The sequence below is a fragment of the Podarcis muralis genome, chromosome 6 (genome assembly GCF_964188315.1).
Source record: "Podarcis muralis chromosome 6, rPodMur119.hap1.1, whole genome shotgun sequence".
In the NCBI taxonomy this organism is placed as follows: Eukaryota; Metazoa; Chordata; class Lepidosauria; order Squamata; family Lacertidae; genus Podarcis; species Podarcis muralis.
The window spans coordinates 85,915,159-85,934,129 of NC_135660.1; the positions used below are offsets into that span (position 1 = coordinate 85,915,159).

Below are 18,971 nucleotides of genomic sequence, written 5' to 3' on the forward strand. Positions count from 1 at the left end.
CTGTCCGCAGACACTTCCGGGTCATGTGGCCAGCGTGACATCGCTGCTCTGGCGAGCCAGAGCAGCACACGGAAACGCCGTTTACCTTCCCGCTTGTAAGCGGTCCCTATTTATCTACTTGCACCCGGGGGTGCTTTCAAACTGCTAGGTTGGCAGGCGCTGGGATCGAGCAACGGGAGCTCACCCCGCCGCGGGGATTTGAACCGCCGACCTTTCGATCAGCAAGCCCTAGGCGCTGAGGCTTTTACCCACAGCGCCACCCGCGTCCCAGCTCACCCAGTAAGCTACCCTAAAACAAGAAGCTCCCCCACAAATATCTGCCAATTTTACACATGCCTTCAAACTGAGAATGCAACATCAACATTACCTTTCTGTTTAACATAAATAACTATTAAATGTAGCACGTGTACCTTTCCCGCCCCGACCTGGCCACAGTGATCCATGCGACGGTCACCTCCAGGCTTGACTACTGTAATTCACTCTACTGCCCTTGAAGCTGTCCCAGAAACTCCAGCGGGTGCAGAATGCTGCAGCGAGGCTCCTCACGGGGTCTCTGCCATGGGAGCATATTCACCCAGTGCTTTTCCAGCTGCACTGGCTCCCGGTGGAGTACACGGTCAGATTTAAGGTGCTGGTTTTGACCTTTAAAGCCCTTCACGGCCTAGGACCCTCGTACCCACGGGACCGCCTCTCCTGGTATACCCCACGGAGGACCTTAAGGTCCATATATAGCAACACCCTTGAGGTCCCAGGCCCTAAGGAAGTTAGATTAGCCTCAACCAGAGCCAGGGCCTTTTCAACACTGCCCCCAGCCTGGTGGAACGCTCTGTCTCATGAGACCAGGGCCCTGTGGGATCTGATTTCTTTCCACAGGGCCTGTAAGACAGAGTTGTTCCACCTGGCCTTTGGCTTGGAATCAGTTTGATTCCCTCCCCCTCTTTCTTTTTCCGTTCTCCTCCTATGAAGAGATTGCACCCTAATGTTTTAATGTTGTATCTTAATCTTTTTAAATTGTATTTTAATCAACTTGTTTTTATTATTGGTTGTTAGCTGCCCTGAGCCCTGTCTTGGCTGGGGAGGGCAGGGTCTAAATAAATTAATTATTATTATTATTATTATTATTGTTATTATTGTTATTATTATTATTATTACCACCTTTGCAGCAGCTTCCTTCATTAAAGCCTAGTATAAACACAACTCTCTATGGTCTCCACTATGATTCCCACGTGCAAAGATAAGAGAACTAATATTCATTCCCATACCAAGACTGTAAGTCATGATAAAGCAGCTAGTTTTCCTGAGGTTAACACCACAAACTTTACTCCTTCAAGTGGCCTTTCAGCTAGTTCTGCTGCCATTAATGCCCACTTCTTTACACCAGCTGACTAACAACTAAGCATCTAGCACAACTTCCTAGGCAGCTAAATTTGTGCTAGGGGCTTCCAGTTGCTTTAATGCTTGTGGACCACCAAAGCATGGAGCCCTCCCAAACCCCATGCATAACCATGAAACTGCGTTGCCGCCTGAACCATCTCCCATTGCTTTATGAAATATAATTGTATGCACAAGTTCTTAATTCATGAAGAACAAAGGACATTTATCTGCATCCAGAGAATTGTAGAGCTGGAAGGTACTCTGAAGGTCATCTAGTCCAAATCATACATGACAATTGGTCATCAAATCTCTGCTTAAAAACCTCTATGGAGAGTCCACCATCTCTCGTGGGAGTCTATTCTTCTGTCAAACAGCTCTGATTGTCAGAAAGTTCTTCCTGATGTTTAGTCAGAATCTCCTTTCTTATAACTTGAATCCATTGGTTTGGGTCCTACCCTCTGCAGAGGGAGAAAATAAGCTTGCTCCATCTTCCATGTGACAGCCCTTTAGATATCTGAAAACGGCGATCATCTCTCCTCTCAGTCTCCTCTTTACTAGGCTAAACATACCCAATTCCGTCAAGCGTTCCTCATACAGCTGAGTTTCCAGACCCTTGATATCAACATGGTTGCCCTCCTCTGCACACATTCCAGCTTGTTAATATCCTTCTTAAACTACAGTGCCCAGAACAGGACACAGTACTCTAGGTGTGGTCTAACCAGGAAGAATAGAGTGGTACCATAAATCCTTATACTGAATATTTTAAATGCACTTTTGAATTTTTGTGTTGCTACCACCTCAGGGGCACATACAGAACGTTAAAAAGTAGGTTAAACGTTTTTTTAAAAAAATCTAAAAACAAAGGTTATTTCCCCCTTTATACCAATGAAGGATACCTTGTGGGGGGGCTGTCTGCGGATATCCTGTCATTGGACCATTGTAAGCACCATACTGTGAGGTGGGAACGGTAGGGATTGGCTGCCCTCCGTAACCAGGCGGCAGGTATCCTCCATATCCAGGCTGTGGCTGCCCATAAGGTGGCCCTGTGTGAGTTGGCTGGTTTACGCTCATTGTGCTCACATCCCCAAACTAGCCTTCACCTGTGAGAAAGGAAAGAGAAACATTAGGAGCCATCATTCAAAACAAGATTTTGTGCAAAAGAGCTGAAATGAAGAACCAGACCTTGCAGTGCTAGCAAATGTGTGCTGTTTTCTAAACTAATCTTACACACACATTACACTACAGCTGAGTAACTTGTGAGCTCCAAGCTTGTTTTAGGTGTATTTCCCCAATATCTCTTAAAGCTGCCCAACCTTATCATCCCATCAAAATTTCTTCCTTCTAGTTGGTTTGCTCCTTGCTTTTCCTAACCTTTAGAGGCAGGAGGTTTTTTTTAACTCTTTCTGTGTAGTTTCAGAGCAATCAGACAAAAAATATTTTATTTAATAAAAAAAATAATGATTTGTTTTTCATTTCTTCCTTGGTTTGTATGGCTTGGGGATAAGTCCCCCCCCCCCCCAAATCTGGGTAGAAAATAGTAGGCTTCTGCCACTTATATACGTTTGTAATATAAAACAGGATAGAGCATACAGGACTAATAAAAGGTAAAGGGACCCCTGACCATTAGGTGCAGTCGTGGACGACTCTGGGGTTGCGGCACTCATCTCGCTTTATTGGCCAAGGAAGCTGGCGTACAGCTTCCGGGTTATGTGGCCAGCATGACTAAGCTGCTTCTGGCAAACCAGAGCAGCACATGGAAACGCCGTTTACCTTCCCGCCAGAGCGGTACCTATTTATCTACTTGCACTTTGACGTGCTTTCAAACTGCTAGGTTAGCAGGAGCAGGGACTGTGCAACGGGATTTCACCCCATCACAGGGATTTGAACCACCGACTTTCTGATTGGCAAGCCCCAGGCTCTGTGGTTTAACCCACAGCACCACCCGCGTCCCTTACAGGACTAATAGGAATGACTAATTCAGAAAATACTTTCAGTTGCTTTCTAGACAATGAACTTTATTGGTTCACTGTACAAAAAAAAAATCCTTACATACTTATTTGAGTATAGCACTGGGGCTTACTTCTCAGACCTCCTTAGAATCGGGAATTCTAATCTTAAATTCTGGATTAGCTAATCCAGAACAGTTTTATCTCTGACCCCATTCATCACCAGTTTGTGGTCCCTGCCAATTACCCCCAGAAGAAACTGGGCCATCAATGAGAAATAATGTTGCTGTTATGAAGCACTTATTTTAGAAATAAAAAAACATCTCATACATGAAAAAATTAAAATAACACATATTCAACAAGAATTAAGGTCTAAAAGCTATGACCAAATAAGGCATTCATATCACCCTCATGAGGCCCAGCCAGCATATCCTTACATCTTGGTTGACTAACTTGTGGTCCTACAGTTCCCACGGTCCCTGACTACTGAATATGCTGGACCTGAATGGAATTTCCTTTACTACCAGGTACTATTGGGGGACATGGTTCTGAACATAAGGTTTAAAGAACAGATCAGTCCTTATGTCAGTCTCCTGCAATAATCTGTATTCAGTAGCTGATACTCTTCAGAACACTATCTACTATAGCAAAAAGGTTCATTTATAGCAGGATAATCAAGCATTTCCAGCAGTATGTCAGATTGTATCAGTGCAAGGGATGTTTTGCAGGTGTGATCTTCTGAATCAGCACACACATAATCCAGAAGAAATAAAATACATTGCCCTCATAACACACTGAAATTTTAGTTTAAAGCAAGGCTACAACCATTAACAGCAAAACACAGCCCTATTTGCAACAGCATAAAATATTTCATTGTGCTATTGTAGTATTAACAAATAGACGTAACAAATTTTAAAAGCATAGAACACTTCCAAGACTACAGTTTGCTATGATGGCCAAACTAAATTCATGCTTCACCTATCAAGCAAGAAACAGTACAAACCATGATTTGCAAATATAATGTTATGGCCATCACTATGAAGCTGATTGTCTAGTTTTGCTTTCTACCTTCTCAACAAGTGGCTCTAAGCTACAGTTTCCCTAGCATGTGTTTAGAAATTCAAACCATGGTTTGGTCCTAAACTATAGTGTGGAGACTATGGCTTGGTATAATGACAGTCCTGACCAAAAATGCACAAGCATAAAAGTGAATTCATTTTTTAGAAACGTTACAAGGAATCATACTGAGAGGACAATGCTTATTCCATAATGCATGTTTTAATTTTTGCATCCCGGTTAGCAAGTGAAGCTACAGCAGGGGAATGGCATTTGCTATGTCCCTTTTTTTGTTCTGCAAGCTTCCTGCTCATTTCCCTTTCTCCATCTTTTTTATTTTTGCCATCTGCAAATATCTAAGTGCCAGCACAATGGGTTCTACGACAGTGTCTAAGCATGCTAGTATGCTGCAGAGCTGGTATGCAGCCCAGTATTGTGAGGTATACACTCAAACGCCTTTAAGACCTTTAAGCTTTGGACTTTGGCAGACCTCACTCTGAATTAATGCTCTTGTGTTGTGATCACCACAGTGCAGTAGGGTGGCACGTGTGCAAATCTATCAGCAGATCTCAATCTGCTTTCAGCCCACCTGTGCTTTAAAAGGATGCAATAACATCACCTAGAATTGCTACACTAGTCCAACATTGCATATCATACTGTTACATTAGTACCACAGCTGGGGTGCTTGCAACACCCTCACTCACTGCTCCCTTCCTCACCCCTTGAAAAGGACATCACTTATTTCAGTTCTATGTGCTTTTCAAGGCTCTTATTGACCTATTGGCACTTGAACAGAAGAGACAGAGTAGGAGGTAAACGGAAGAGAAGTAGGAGAGAATAATGGAGCAGCTGGTGGGACAGAAGTCAGGAATGCACACTCAAATATGCACACCATATCCAATACAACAGATCCTCTTTAAACTCTATTTTCTCACAGGCTCCTTCCCCATTGGCAATCAAATAAATGTCACACCTATCTACTGAATGAACTGCAAATCCAAAAACCACAGAACTGATGCTTTCTAGCACTACCCTTGTGAAAAAATATAGACTCAAGGTATAGAAACTTATGGATCATCATAATTTTTACAAGGGATCCCCTCCAATCACAGGTCAACTCTGTATCCATAGATGTGCTCTGTGATTTTTACTGCGCAGTCTACCACCAAGGTAAGCTTTAATTTGGCAGTGGCTATTTAGGGATACTATGTAAAATTGTGTAGACTGAAAAGGAAACATTTTAATCCTGCTAGATATTCAACCTTTACCCAGATCCCTTGCAAGTACAATGACTCTCTTTATGCCTGTGCTCTCTATTGGGGAAGAGAAGTAACAAGAAGGGTTGGTGCCCACAACACACTCCCAAAATTCCAAATGTCTCTGTATTAGCATAATCACCCTGTTATATACACATCTAGCCTTGCACAGACTAATAAGTGGACCACTTGTCCATAAAACTGATCCATTCTTCTGGCAAGAGCGAAACCCTTTTCTAACAAAACTTAGAAAATGAGCAATATGTAAATGTCCTGTTGCATGAGGTAGCGGGATAGGACAAAATTAGGGAATTTAAAGCCTGGCCCCATATTTAATCCGCAAATGAAGAAGCTACTCTTCTGAGTTCTATGCATAACTAATGCTGCAGTCCAAAGTACAATTTAGCACGAATGCAAGTTAATGTGCACTGCTTGGGAAAAGGAAAGCACCATAGTGTGCTTTGAAATCTTCAAGGTGAACCTAAGTTTCAAAACAAAGTTATTCCATTAGTTGCAGGTTCAATCCCCATAAGAGACAGCTGCGTTTTCCTGCATTGTTGGGCTATAAGATCCTAAGGGTATCTTCCAACTCTGCTTCTAATACCAAACGTTTCAAAAGAAGTCTCTAATAGTAAGCACTGCTACTACTTCTGAAAAGGAAAAAAAAAGGCTCCTAGTAACGCTTTTGTTGAAATGCAGCCTGACTCCTACATAAGCACAATATTGCTTCATCTCAGTTTCACCTTGTCAAGCCCTGTTCACACGTTCGGCAGGATCGACTGGTAAAGCTTTTCTCGGGTTGTTTCCCTTTTTGGCTGCAGATCAGAGTGTGGGGTTACTCCCTATGAGCTAAATCTCCCACATATAGAAAACACCAGCAGGCCAGGGAAAACATTTCCTCCCCGCTCTCTATTTGGAAGTTGTCCGAATAATTTCCCCCAACTCCTGTATTAAACCTGTTACCGACAAGCCTCGGGGCCGCACTCACCCGCACCTATCAACCTGCACTTGTGAATGCAGCACACGTCAAGCGGGACACACTTTGCGTGGTGGCTGTGTGAAGCAAAGCGGGGAGGAAGGAAAAGCGCCGTTTATTTCCTGCCTGGGGGAGGGTTGGGTTGGAAAGATTCATTTATTTCAATTTCATTCGTTAAATGCGTTTATCGCCCTTCGAGCGAAGAGCACTGAGCGGTTCAATACATAAAAGTGCAAAAAATGAGATCACACAAAATACATAATAAAAAGAACAGACAATATCCTCTCACAAACACGCTTAAAATGGCATTTAATCAGCCAAAGGCCTGGTAATGAGAACTCGCTAAGGGAGAAGCTAAGCCGGGGATCCATCCGGACGGCTCAGCACAGGGCCTCCCCGGGAGGCCGGAGGCGTAAGCCTGCCAGGATGAGGCCAGGCGCGCTCCGGAGTCGGGCGGCGCTTTATCCCTCAGCCCCGGCCTCGTCGCGGAGCCGCCTCTCCCCCCCCCCTCCCGACCCCGTTCCCTCACAACCTCGCGCTTCAAGAGAGATCGGCCCGGCCTCGCGGTTACCTCAACCGGCTGTCCCCGCTCCTGCTGGTCGTCGGGCCGCCGCTGGCGCCGGCTTCCGCTTCCTGTGCCCGCCGCCGCCGCTCACCGGAAAGGCCCCTCCACGTCCGCTCCGCTCTCGCTCGCAGCTTGCCACGTCCTCACTTCGCTCGCGGCCCTTGCTGCACTCCGCTACAACAGGGACCCGGATGTCGCTCGGCGACCATAGAGGCGCGCGGGAGAGAGCGAGCGAGCGAGCCAGGGAAGAGGAAATGGGCCATCACCATCTTCCGTGACGCGTTTCCGGTCAAGATGGCGGCTTTTCTGCTACCTCAGGGGCCGCGTTCGCTTAAATCATCCAAGTCCTCAGGGCGCTGTGGCGCCCGACTGGGCCCCGGTTGTGATATCGTCGTAGGATGGTGCTGTCCACTGTAGCAAACGGGAGGCTAGTTCTCCCTGACGTGGTAGTACTTAAGACTGTAGTTGGGGAGTATATTTATTTATTTATGCTTATTAATTTCGTCGCTTGATGGGGGGACGGGACAATAACCTCCGAGTTGTTTACAAAAAGATGAAATAACAAAATCAAGAAAAATTCACAACCATACTTTAAAACATACATTATTATTTTTTTAATTAAAATTACCTCAACTTTCTGAGCATCTGGGAAGCCTTGGCTGAGCAGTGATGTTTTCAGCATGCACCGAAAAAACCAGAGTACAGCTACCATCCTGCAAAAGCCCCTGTACTTATTATGTAGCAGAGGAAGCCAACTTTGAACCTTCATTCCTTTTTATTTCATTATTTAGTTATTAAATTCATATGCCACCCTTCATCAGTTTACAGTATATAAAACCACAAATATACATAGCATCATAACCATACCCCACCACACAAATAGTTTAAAAGGCCATAGATCGTTTAATTAGCCAGTGGCCTGGGAGAAGAAGAATGTTTTCACTTGGCACTTGGCATAATGAAGGTGCCAAGTGAGCCTCCCTGGGAAGAGTTGAGGATCCAGACATCTTCAGACACACTTGGCAAAGAGTGAGTCTGTGGACTATCAAAGCCTTCAAAGTTAAATTTGTTGACAACAAAGATTGATGCTGGAGAGATGATCGTGAATGGTTAAAGCTAGGTTAAGAATTCTGGAATAACTCTTAACAGTGTTTGGCAAATATGTAAAGGAGATAAAACACGTGACTTTAGAATTTATCTGATACTTACCAACGAAGTGAAGGGAAGTCCGAGGCTCGGCGGAGCCCAAAATAATTGTGTAATGTATATATGACTTTTGTAACAGCTATGTTATATGTAACTTATGTAATCTAGATTGTATATATGTATAACCAATGAAAAACCAATAAAAATTTATATGGGAAAAAAATAAATAAAGCTAGGTTAAGAATTCTGCCACGGCAGCAGTGGCCAAGTTTTCCTGCTGATCTGTGCTATTTTGATGCTGCGCTGCCTGTCCAGCAGAGAGATCTGGCATGTTTCACTTTCAGGACCACATTAGAGAAGAAAAATGACAAGTTTTGTAGCTGGCCAGTGCCAAAGGTGCATTTAACAGGTTGTAAATGTTGGGGCTGCCTATTGCATACATACAGGAATCTTATTCAGAAGTGTTTCATAATCTGAATCCACATCTGACTCTGAAATGGTACAGCTGCCCCAAAGGTTATCCCATCAAGTGAATTTGTGCATGGGGCTACCAATTCTACTGAGCATAAGGCTTCTTCCTCTCCTAGCGTGCTATAAATCTGTTTAAATTCCTCATTAATACACAGATGAGTAACACTTGATTTCTCATCCCCTGATTGTGTAATGCCCATGATGAATTTGCAGCTGAATGTATTCATTTATTTTGACTCTACCAGAAGTCTTGACTCACAGGGATTTATTTTTAAAAAAATTATAGTGCATTGAGCTCAATTGTGAATTACAGACTAAAGTAAACAAAAAATATGGGTGTATGGCTGGAGAACCTTACAATATAAATTCTGGCTGTGGGAAAGAGGGAGGGAGGGGAGGAATATGATACAGATGTTATCTCTGTAATGTTTAATTCCTAATACAGTAGCTCATTCGCACATGCAAATCACTTGTAAAACATTGTAATAATGTTTTAAGTTCTCTTCAATGCATGAGCAAGTATATACATGCGGTAGACTATTGAGCCATGCAGTGCTCCTTTGATTGGAGAAGCTCAGCCCTTTCCTAGTATGCGGCTATACCCTGCATTTGAATTTGGCACCTCCAGCATGTAAAACATATGACTCTTCCTGCCTTGTTTGTGCAGAGAAGGGGAGAAGACAAATTCTCCATTATGTTTATAATTGCTGTCTGTTGCTATAGCTAGGTGGTTAGGAAACTGCTTTGTAGTGTGTGCAGTGTGGTTTCAGGTACTGAGGGTAGTATCCAATGTAATAATATGACAATCCTCCCTTTGCTCTTCCTCCCATGTGTTGTTCTGAGAGTTCTTCTGAACACCGCCCCGTGCCAATTATGGGAATTGTGGGGGTGCACAAGGGAGAAGAGAGAGGAACCCCACTCCTCAAACAGAAGTCATTGCACAGGGCTTCTGCTGATGGGGCTTGTTAGGTGAATTCCACCCAAAACAGTTCCCTCTCTTTTGCCTCTGACATGACTTTTGGTTTTGTTTTGGGTTTTTTTTGCCAGGCATGGAAGAGATGAGTGGAAACATTTTCCTTCTGGTGAGGCATAAAGTACCACGTTAACAATAGCAACAGCAGCAGAAGCAACACATAAGGTTCTTCCATGTGTGAGTACTATATGGGCATCAACACATTCTCCGGTGGAAGGAACTGGTAGAGTCTTCTAGAACACCAGGGGCATATCTGTCATTTCTGTATTTTCTGGTTGTGTACTGGTAATTTCTTCATCCATACTCAAATATGGTAGCTGCTCCACCAGCACAGAAGAGGCATATCTCTAGTTATAATGTGTTTATAGGTTTGCTTTGCTAGTTGCAGGGGGGGTGGTATTGACTTTCCATTTCTCCATTTTCAACATTTTTGTCATGTCGTCCAGTCATCATGAAGGAAGTTGTTAAAGATAAATTTGGGGCAGCTTCTCTGAAATTTTATAATTCTGATATTGATTCAGGCATTTCAGCCTATTACTACATAATGATAGGCCTGGATTGTGCTATCAGTAGTTTTTGACCCTTTAAGCATAATCCAAATGGGAAATCCTTGTGCACAGGCCCGACTGAAATAAATGGCAGCTCCCTTTCATTTAACAGGCTTGCACAGGAGAAGGTTTCATTGGATGGTATCCATTGCTTTGCATGAAAGAAATGAAGGTTGCTTTGGCTAAGGTGGCATAAACATCTGAATGGTTTTGTGTGCATGTTGAAAATCACAAAGGACTGCCTTCAGGAGCTTTGGAAATACCAAGTTTTATTGCAAAGCTTAAATCAAATCCTCCCCAGCTGGAAAAGTGTGAGACAAAGCTCTGGAAAGAGACAGGAGGAGAGCTATTTTCAGCCATGCTTTAGTGAAACATCCAGAGTCTATTGCGGGCCAGGAGGTGGGGGGAGCACAGAGGGTGAGATTGACAAGATGCATGTGCAAAATGACTCTGGCCTCTTACCAAAAGTGGAATCAAAACGGCTGGTGATAGTCTGCTCAGCAGCTGGAGATCTAGAAGGGTATGGAGCATTGGTCTTGCAGGACTAACCTCTAAGGAGGAGGGGGGAAAGGAAGTAGTGGGCTTTAGGACGGACTTGAGAAGGTTGATGCTCCTTGCAGCAATGGAAGAGGAAAGCACTATACCTTAAGAGTAAAAAAAGGTTTATTTTTATTTTTGAAAAGGACATTTGTCACCAAAGGAAAAAGACTGTGCTGAAATCATGGGAGCTGAAGAAGAAGAGGTCGTTGTCACTCTCTCTGGAGGGGCACCCTGGGGCTTCCGTTTGCAGGGGGGCTCTGAACAGAAAAGACCCCTTCAAGTGTCAAAGGTAGGAAAGGAATATATTCTAACTGTCTAAAGGTGAAGAAAGGCCAACGGTTTAATATGTGGTGAAACTCGTTTGACTGCTTCACTTCATTTAAATAAGTTTATTCTCAGAGCAGAAAGCATGCATTCAAACTATTTCCACCAGAATTGGAATGCCTGTCTTCATCCTTGGACTGTGTAGTTACCCGTTTTAATATACAGTAGCAAGGCTTATTTCCAAGGAAGCATGCATGGAATTGGACTTCAGGATAGTATTAGGCAACATATAACTTGTGAGGTTCATATAGTATTGTGGGCTGGTTTGTGCAGCCAATGTTTTTGTTAGCATCCTTTTTATTTTTAAGGTAAGCTTCGAATGCAATGGTTACAGTGGCACATTTTAAAATGTAACTCATGGATTGAAAATGAGGCGCTCAATAAAATGAAGCCTAGATTCAATATGGTTTCAAGTATGGATGCAACATTTAAATGGTTAATCAGATCAACCTATTTACAAATTTTCTGTTGATTAAAATGGTGTTCCTGATTAGTTGGGCAAGTACTTGTAAAAAGTGCAAATGACAAGCACCATCTTTGTTGAAAAATATTTTTTAATGACAAGCACTGTCTTAAAATGACTGTTTCACCCCTTTCTCACATGAGAAAATGCCTAATGTGTGCACACATCATGTAAAAACAAAAGTATATATTTTGCTTTGGAACTATTGTTCTACTCCATATGCACATTTATTCAACAATAAAATTAATTAATAAAGATTACATACATACAACTCTCTAGATACGATGCTTTTTCAGATCTGAGGTTTGTTTAAACAAGGCAGGTGCATGTATCTCTCAATTGTTATTTGTCCCTTGTAGATTAATGAATATGTATGCAAATTGATTGTGGGGCTTTGTCCCATTAAAATAGTCACATAAATTCTTCTCTGGTTTGGAACAAATTTCATGAACTTCTGGAAAGTCAGCTGCTTCTCTGCCTTTAAGAAATGCTGTATTGACCTATCATACATGAAAGAACAGTTTCGATGGAATGATCTGATCATGCCCAGCAAAGAGGGGAGGGTTCCTAAACGCAGGCTGCTGAAGTAAAGGCTTATAGTCTTTCTTGTGTGCAAGCTATCAATTTCTACCTATCTAATCTGTATGCATGAGGGACGCGGGTGGCGCTGTGGGTAAAAGCCTCAGCGCCTAGGGCTTGTCGATCGAAAGGTCGGCGGTTCGAATCCCCGCGGCGGGGTGCGCTCCTGTCGTTCGGTCCCAGCGCCTGCCAACCTAGCAGTTCGAAAGCACCCCCGGGTGCAAGTAGATAAATAGGGACCGCTTACTAGCGGGAAGGTAAACGGCGTTTCCGTGTGCTGCGCTGGCTCGCCAGAGCAGCGATGTCACGCTGGCCACGTGACCCGGAAGTGTCTCCGGACAGCGCTGGCCCCCGGCCTCTTGAGTGAGATGGGCGCACAACCCCAGAGTCTGGCAAGACTGGCCCGTACGGGCAGGAGTACCTTTACCTTTTACCTTTAATCTGTATGCATATGCTGCAATACTGCTAAAGGTAGCAGTGATTCATGTTGAAACTAATGGAATATGTTAATCTTGTTTTATGTAAGTTGCATAACTTACAAAACTTTCAATCATGCCTAGTCATGATTGTTAGCTGGACACTGGGTACCTTGCTATCTCCTACTGAGCAGCAAAATGTAATAGCCAATGTAGCAGCAGCAGCAGCAATATTAGCATAGTTTATTTTTTATATGCCACTGTTCTACCAAATTGAGTTGTTTTAATTTTTTGATGTTGGTTGCTCTGGGCTCCTTTGGGAGGAAGATTGGGATAGAAAATAATCAGAATAAACAAATGTACTCATATACAGCATAACCAAATAAGCCATTCAATAAAATAATTAAAAATACAGTTTACAAGATCTAAAAGCAAATACAAACAACCCTAAAATAAAAGTAACAAGGCTGAACAGTTTTGTACCTTAAAACTGGCAGTAATAAAACTAGGTGTTGCATTTTAAAAGGCTGTTGAAATAAATGCATCTTCAGTTTCTATCAAAACAGACACACAAAGCAGAAGCCTGTGCAATTTTGATAGGGAGAGCATTCTAGAGTTGCACCCTGCCACAGAAAAAGCCTCATCTATTTTACACACTTGATGAATGTCCCAAGATAGCACCCCTAGAACAGGACCTCTAGAGTTAATATTCAGTCCCAGGTGGGCCTATATGGGAGCAAGCAAGAGAGGAACAATAGAACATTAATTCATCTTTGTTGATTGTTCAAAACTTTCTGCACTGTACAAACTTTAAGAAATTAACCAAGCAAACCAATCCTCATATTATCACAGGACTGGAATTAGGTTACTGCTGTGCTGTTCAGATGGCCACCACATTGAATGGATGCTAAGCTTGCAGTGCAGGGCAATGGGGGAGGGGCATACAGCCAGATAGTACAAAAAGCAGTGTAAAAATGACAGACACGCACCCAGCATCCCTGGACAGTTCACCAGTGCTCACAGTTGGGGGCTGTGACAGCACCCATGTGCCACTGACTCATGAAGGAAGCCAGTGAAGTCACGATGAGGGCATTTCCACAGCACACACCCGTTCATCACTACAAAAAACATGTAAGATGACACCATTTCTTCCTCCAATGACCGCACTGACACAGCCAGTGGTAACTCCCACCCCTGTCAGTTTCCATACAGGGGTCCGAACCCCTTTATGCTCTTTGCAGCCACTGTTTTTGAGGACAGTACACAACTGAAAGGAAGACTTGTAACACAGCACTCACATAGCTTAATGGGCACATATCGTCTCTGGGATATGGGTTCCAGAGCTGCTCGAGGATGGGAAAGAACCTTTCCCCAAGCACCCAAGGGAAGGGGGTGACGGGACATGCAACAAGGGCAGCCACAGCTGCATACTGGCAGCAACTTCCAATGGTTCACACTACCAGTGGGCATCGTGTTGAGAAGCAGCGGGTGGCAGTTTAAGCCCCATTAGGGAGAAGGGAGGAACATTTTCATCTTTCTCATGCACGGGGAAAAAGTTGAGGGCAAAAAGTAGGAGTCCCCAGGACTACAGAGCAGCTGCCTAACCACTCAGCCACAGCAGCAGATAGCATTCAGATGCCAGGAGCAATGGGAGGGAAAGTCCGTAGTGAAGTCCAGGGAGGGAAAGTGAACTGGTGTAAGGTTGTGCTGTTGATGGCTATGTGGCTGTGAATTTAAGGGGGGGTGGGAACACAGCAGTGCGCTACTCCCTCATGCTGCCAACGTCTCTACCCTATTTCAGCCATTCTGCCAACACATCTTTTGCCAGTGCAGCAGCTCAGCTGGTGAAGGGTTCAGCCAACACTAGCTGCCACTGCATCCAAGATGATCCGCTGCTTTATCCGGAGTTCCACCGGGGTAGTAGGGCTTCTGCCATATGCTACAGCCCTTCATCTGCCAGGAAAGGGTTGTCGCCCCCAAATCAGTAGTTATCAGAAATTCAACATTCTTGGATGGATCGTTTAGCTCCTGCAATCATGCTATTGCAAATGTATCCTCTATGCAGCTTCCAGAAATACCTGTGTCACTGGAAAATGAGATTAGGTTCCAGACCTAAATGCTTTGGTAGAAGTAAGCTGTTAAAGGGAATGAGACCTTTGTCAGTCTTTGAAGCTTTGGTGACTAGTGATGGGTTACTGCATGCAGGCTGAAGGGCATATGTGCACCGCAAACTTAACAGGTCTTTCTGTAGTGCCCTTGGGATTCTCCCTAGACCACATGCTGCACACAAAAACCCCTTGAGTCTTTTTGCCAGGACATAATGTATCCTTGAACACTCTTGCTTGCCTTGGACAAGAGAGAGGAGTGTGTGAGTATGTAGAAACTCATCTGCACTGTATAGTTGTACTACTTTAACAGTCCTGGCTTCCCCCAAAGAATTGTGGGAACTACAATAAGTGTCCTGAGAGTTGTTCGCAGGCCCCGATTCCCCTCACAGAGTTACAGTTCCCAGAATGGTTTAACAGTCAATCCCTCTTCCCAGGGAACCCTGGGAATTGTAACTTCAGCATTCCCTGGAGCAGAAAAGAAAGCTTGTGAAGTAGCAGCGTCAATTCTTTTTTCTTAATGATCTAGCCAGCTGCAGCATCACAGTTTTATGTGGTTGAGAAAATAGATGTGGGGTTTCTTCCTCCCTAGAAGCATAGCCATGTGGGGAGAGGTGCCCATGTCTTCTCAAAGAGTGCAACTCTGTGGAATTGGGGGAAATGGAAAAGTCTGCACACAAGTTGGGCTGCTACTAACATCAAGTCCTTTTGTCAATATCTAGTTTTTTCTATTTTATGTTGGGGTGATGTTGAACCCTGTGTAACTGAAGACTAGGGCTGGTCTCTTCTGTTAGGCCTCAGGCAGTGGATTTGGAATGTCACTGAAAGGCGGCAAACATTAGTTATTTAATTTATTGTCTTTTACTCACAGGGAGACTCAGAGGTATTTGCTGTATTGGTGTGCATATTTGGGAGGCAGGGTAGCATATGTTGTTTTGCCCAAGGCAGCAAAATGCTTCAAGCAATGGAGAAATTGAGCAGTTTATATACTAATACTGAAACCATGCCTGATTGCATTCGGTCCAAATAATCCATCTCATCAAAGAGCATATGGAGTCACTGTGGTCTACCCAAATTTGAGCATTATTTAGCTGTTAATCCACTCTGCCCGCCTGCCTTCAAAGTGGACCAAAGCAGTCAACACCCACACATATTTGAATTTGTTTATAAGAAGCAACTTCAGTTTCCCCAAGAGACTTTCCCTTTTTCTAATTTGTTGGTTCTGTTATGCCAGTTAACAGGGCATTTATACAGATTTGTGCCACAAACAAATTTATAAGGGCACAATCCACTATGAATTGCTATGTAAGCCCCATTGTGATGTATGTATGTATGTATGTATGTATAAATCATCTTTTATATGTGAACGAGTAGAAATTCTAGTGTTGGTGGGACACTGTTGTTGAATACCATCCTGTGAACTTTGTTCAGTAACAGATTGGCAGCCAGTGTACATTCTACAAACAAGGTGCTATATGCTGGCAGTAGTTTGTCCCCATAAGCAATCGAGTAGTTTTGCACTCCTGCAACTTATTGACCAACCTGAAAGGTAGCCCCATATAGACTGCTTTGCACTACTCCAACTTTGAGAATACCAATGCATGGACAACTGCATTGGTCAAGCTATCCCAGCCCAGGAACGGCCACATCTGTTTTACCAGCCCAAGCTGGTAATAGGCACTCCTAGCCACTGAAGACACCTGTGCCTCTAATGACAGAGCAGGATCCACAAGCACTCCCAAACTACGCACCTGCCTTTTCAAAAAGAGTGTGACCAAAAGCAGGCAACTTGCTGACTTCCTGGTTTTGGGAACCACTCACCCACAGAGCCTCTGCCTTGCCAGGAGTCAGATTCAATTTATTAGTCCTCATTCAGTTCACCACTGCATCCAGACACTGGTCTAGACCCTTCTCAGCCATTCCCAATTCAGACACTACGGAGAAAGAATTGGATATCATCAGCATACTGTTGACACCTCGGTCCAAATCTCCAGATAACCACTTCCAGCAGCTTCATACGGATGTTAAATGGCTCTGGGCTTAACCTCAGATAACATGCTAATCAACAGAGCACTTCAGCCCTATAAACCAGCAAGCTGCCTTTACATGCTCTCTGTTCAAAAACATATGGCTGTTAACCAGAAGATTAGACCAAGCTATTAGGAGGGTCCCAGCCTGTTCCTGCCTATTCCTGCTGGGAGATTTTGATGCCAGAATTGGGGAACATTGGGATGGCAGGCTCCCCAAGGCTATGGGGAGCTGGCTTCAGGCACTAACTCTGCGTTACAAAGATGCCTGCAAACAGGACATGAAGATTGGCAACATTAACCCCGTCATGGAGGAATACCTTGCAGGCGACCGCAGTGCCTGGAAACAGTCAGGTTGTGTATCCACAGTAGTGATCAGAGAAGGAATGACCACTGGGAGGAGCACAGAAAGAAGAAACTATGGTGCATCTACAGCAGCAAAACCAGATGCCTTCATCTGCCCCAGCTGCAGCAAAGCGTTTCTGCCATAACAAGTCTTTACAGCCACAGCAGTCACTATAACTCTCCAATGGTTTGACTTGACCTCTGAAGGCACACTCTTCCATTGTCTCCTGAGACAGATGGATGCCAACTAACCAAGCGGTGGTTTGAGCCCACCTAGGGACAGCTGTGGACAGGATTCCTCCATTGCAGGTTGTTGAACAAAGGTCCCTTCCAACTCTACAGTTCTGTGATTCTATGATTTTGTTATCCTGTCACAGAGAACCCAATGATGTATTCTCAAAAGCCTTTCATCTGGTGTATTTACATTTTCTTCCATCAGCAGTTCTGAAAGGGAGGTTCCAGAAAATCCTTTATTGTCAACATAATTGTCTCTGTGAATCAGTCCGGTGAGGTAGTATCTATAACTCACATCTTACGTACTGCACGTCTTATCATGATATACATAAGATTTTTATGGATCTCTTTTATCAGAAATTTCCAGGATGATTGGATTAAACTGGATCGTTAAATAATACTAGATTGCTTTTCTGCTTAAAACTGGACACTTAATGTGATTGTAACTACAAGACTGTGAGCTGTTTTGTGAAACTAACAGAAACTCCAGTTGGAAATGGGACATACGAACTTGCCGTGAGTGAATGGATTTTTAAACTCCACTCATTGTGGCAGCTGCTGGTTCTGCTGAATTAGCCTTTTGGAGGAGTCGGGTTATGATACTTGACATATCCTTTCCATTCCAGTGGAACAGCTGTTGCTTAATACCTTTTCTCCTCATCAGTGCATTACGGACACATGTATTCATCCTTCCCTGTTTAATTATGTTGCTGCTCTCTGGTCTTCCTGTAGGAAGAATTAGGATGTTTTAATATATCTCGATTTCTGGCAATAATAGTATTTCTTTCTTATTTGTAATGCCCAGTCCATACACTGGTTGAGCATCTGTTGTGAAGATAGTGGTATCACCCCCACCCCAGACCTTCCATGTGTCCCTATTTTCCAGGGACGTCCCCGATTTAGAGAAGCCATCCCAGTTTCTGATTTGATCCCAGAATGTCCCACTTTTCCTTAGGGTGTCCCTATTTTCATTGGAGAAATGTTGGAGGGTATGGAGTTATCTAACCCCTGAGCCAATCCCGTATAGGGAAGTTTTTTTTACTGTTTAATGTTTTATTGTGTTTTTATATATGTTGGAAGCTGCCCAGAGTGGCTGGGGCAACCCAGTAAGATGTGTGGGTTATAAATAGTAAAATTGTCATTTTGGAATGGGACGTCCCTATTTTCATTGGAGAAATGTTGAAGGGTATGCCAGCCCTGCAATTTGCATCCCCCCTCCCCTGGGAAAATCCAATTATTCTCTCACATAGTATATTTATATTTATTAGGATGACTTATTTTCCACTGCTTGTGATGTTTAGGGAAGTTTTCAATGTTTGGTGTTTTTAATATTCTGTTGAGAGCCACCCAGAGTGGCTGGGTGAACCCTGCCAGATGAGCGGGGTATAAATTTATTATTATTATTAATTATTTTTTAGATGGGACAATGAGAAGAGGCTGGTTCACTCTTCTGAATTACAAACAGCAGCAGCTGAACTTTTCAAACAGCACGCAGCAAATAGTAGAGGGGATAGCAGAAGGCATTTTGGATCAGTTCAGTTTCTTGTGTGTGATTACACAGTATGTGATTACGAAGTCACATACAAAGTCAGCCACAAGGTTTATTGCAGCACACTTTGAAAAGTAC

At 43.6% G+C, this 18,971-nt stretch overlaps 2 protein-coding genes across 6 annotated transcripts in view; one reads left to right on the forward strand and one right to left on the reverse strand.

The window, feature by feature from the left end:
- The window catches only part of SEC24C (SEC24 homolog C, COPII component), a 42,674-nt gene extending 35,311 nt beyond the window's left edge, over window positions 1-7,363 (reverse strand). For 2 of the 5 annotated variants that reach the window (XM_028729031.2, XM_028729030.2), the window contains exons 1-2: window positions 7,180-7,363; window positions 2,271-2,474 (exon numbers count right to left, since the gene is read on the reverse strand). In XM_028729031.2, the coding sequence (XP_028584864.2) occupies window positions 2,271-2,445 (175 nt within the window). In that variant the 5' untranslated portion in view covers window positions 2,446-2,474; window positions 7,180-7,363. Of the gene's footprint in view, window positions 1-2,270; window positions 2,475-7,179 lie in introns of those variants that run through there. The other 3 variants (XM_077930664.1, XM_028729032.2, XM_077930663.1) reach the window with 2 other exon arrangements.
- Window positions 7,364-9,834: 2,471 nt separating this feature from the next.
- SYNPO2L (synaptopodin 2 like) overlaps window positions 9,835-18,971 on the forward strand; it is a 46,279-nt gene continuing 37,142 nt past the window's right edge. The window contains exons 1-2 of the mRNA XM_028729034.2: window positions 9,835-9,940; window positions 10,995-11,140. Of these exons, the coding sequence (XP_028584867.2) occupies window positions 11,033-11,140 (108 nt within the window). The 5' untranslated portion in view covers window positions 9,835-9,940; window positions 10,995-11,032. The remainder of the gene's footprint in view (window positions 9,941-10,994; window positions 11,141-18,971) is intronic.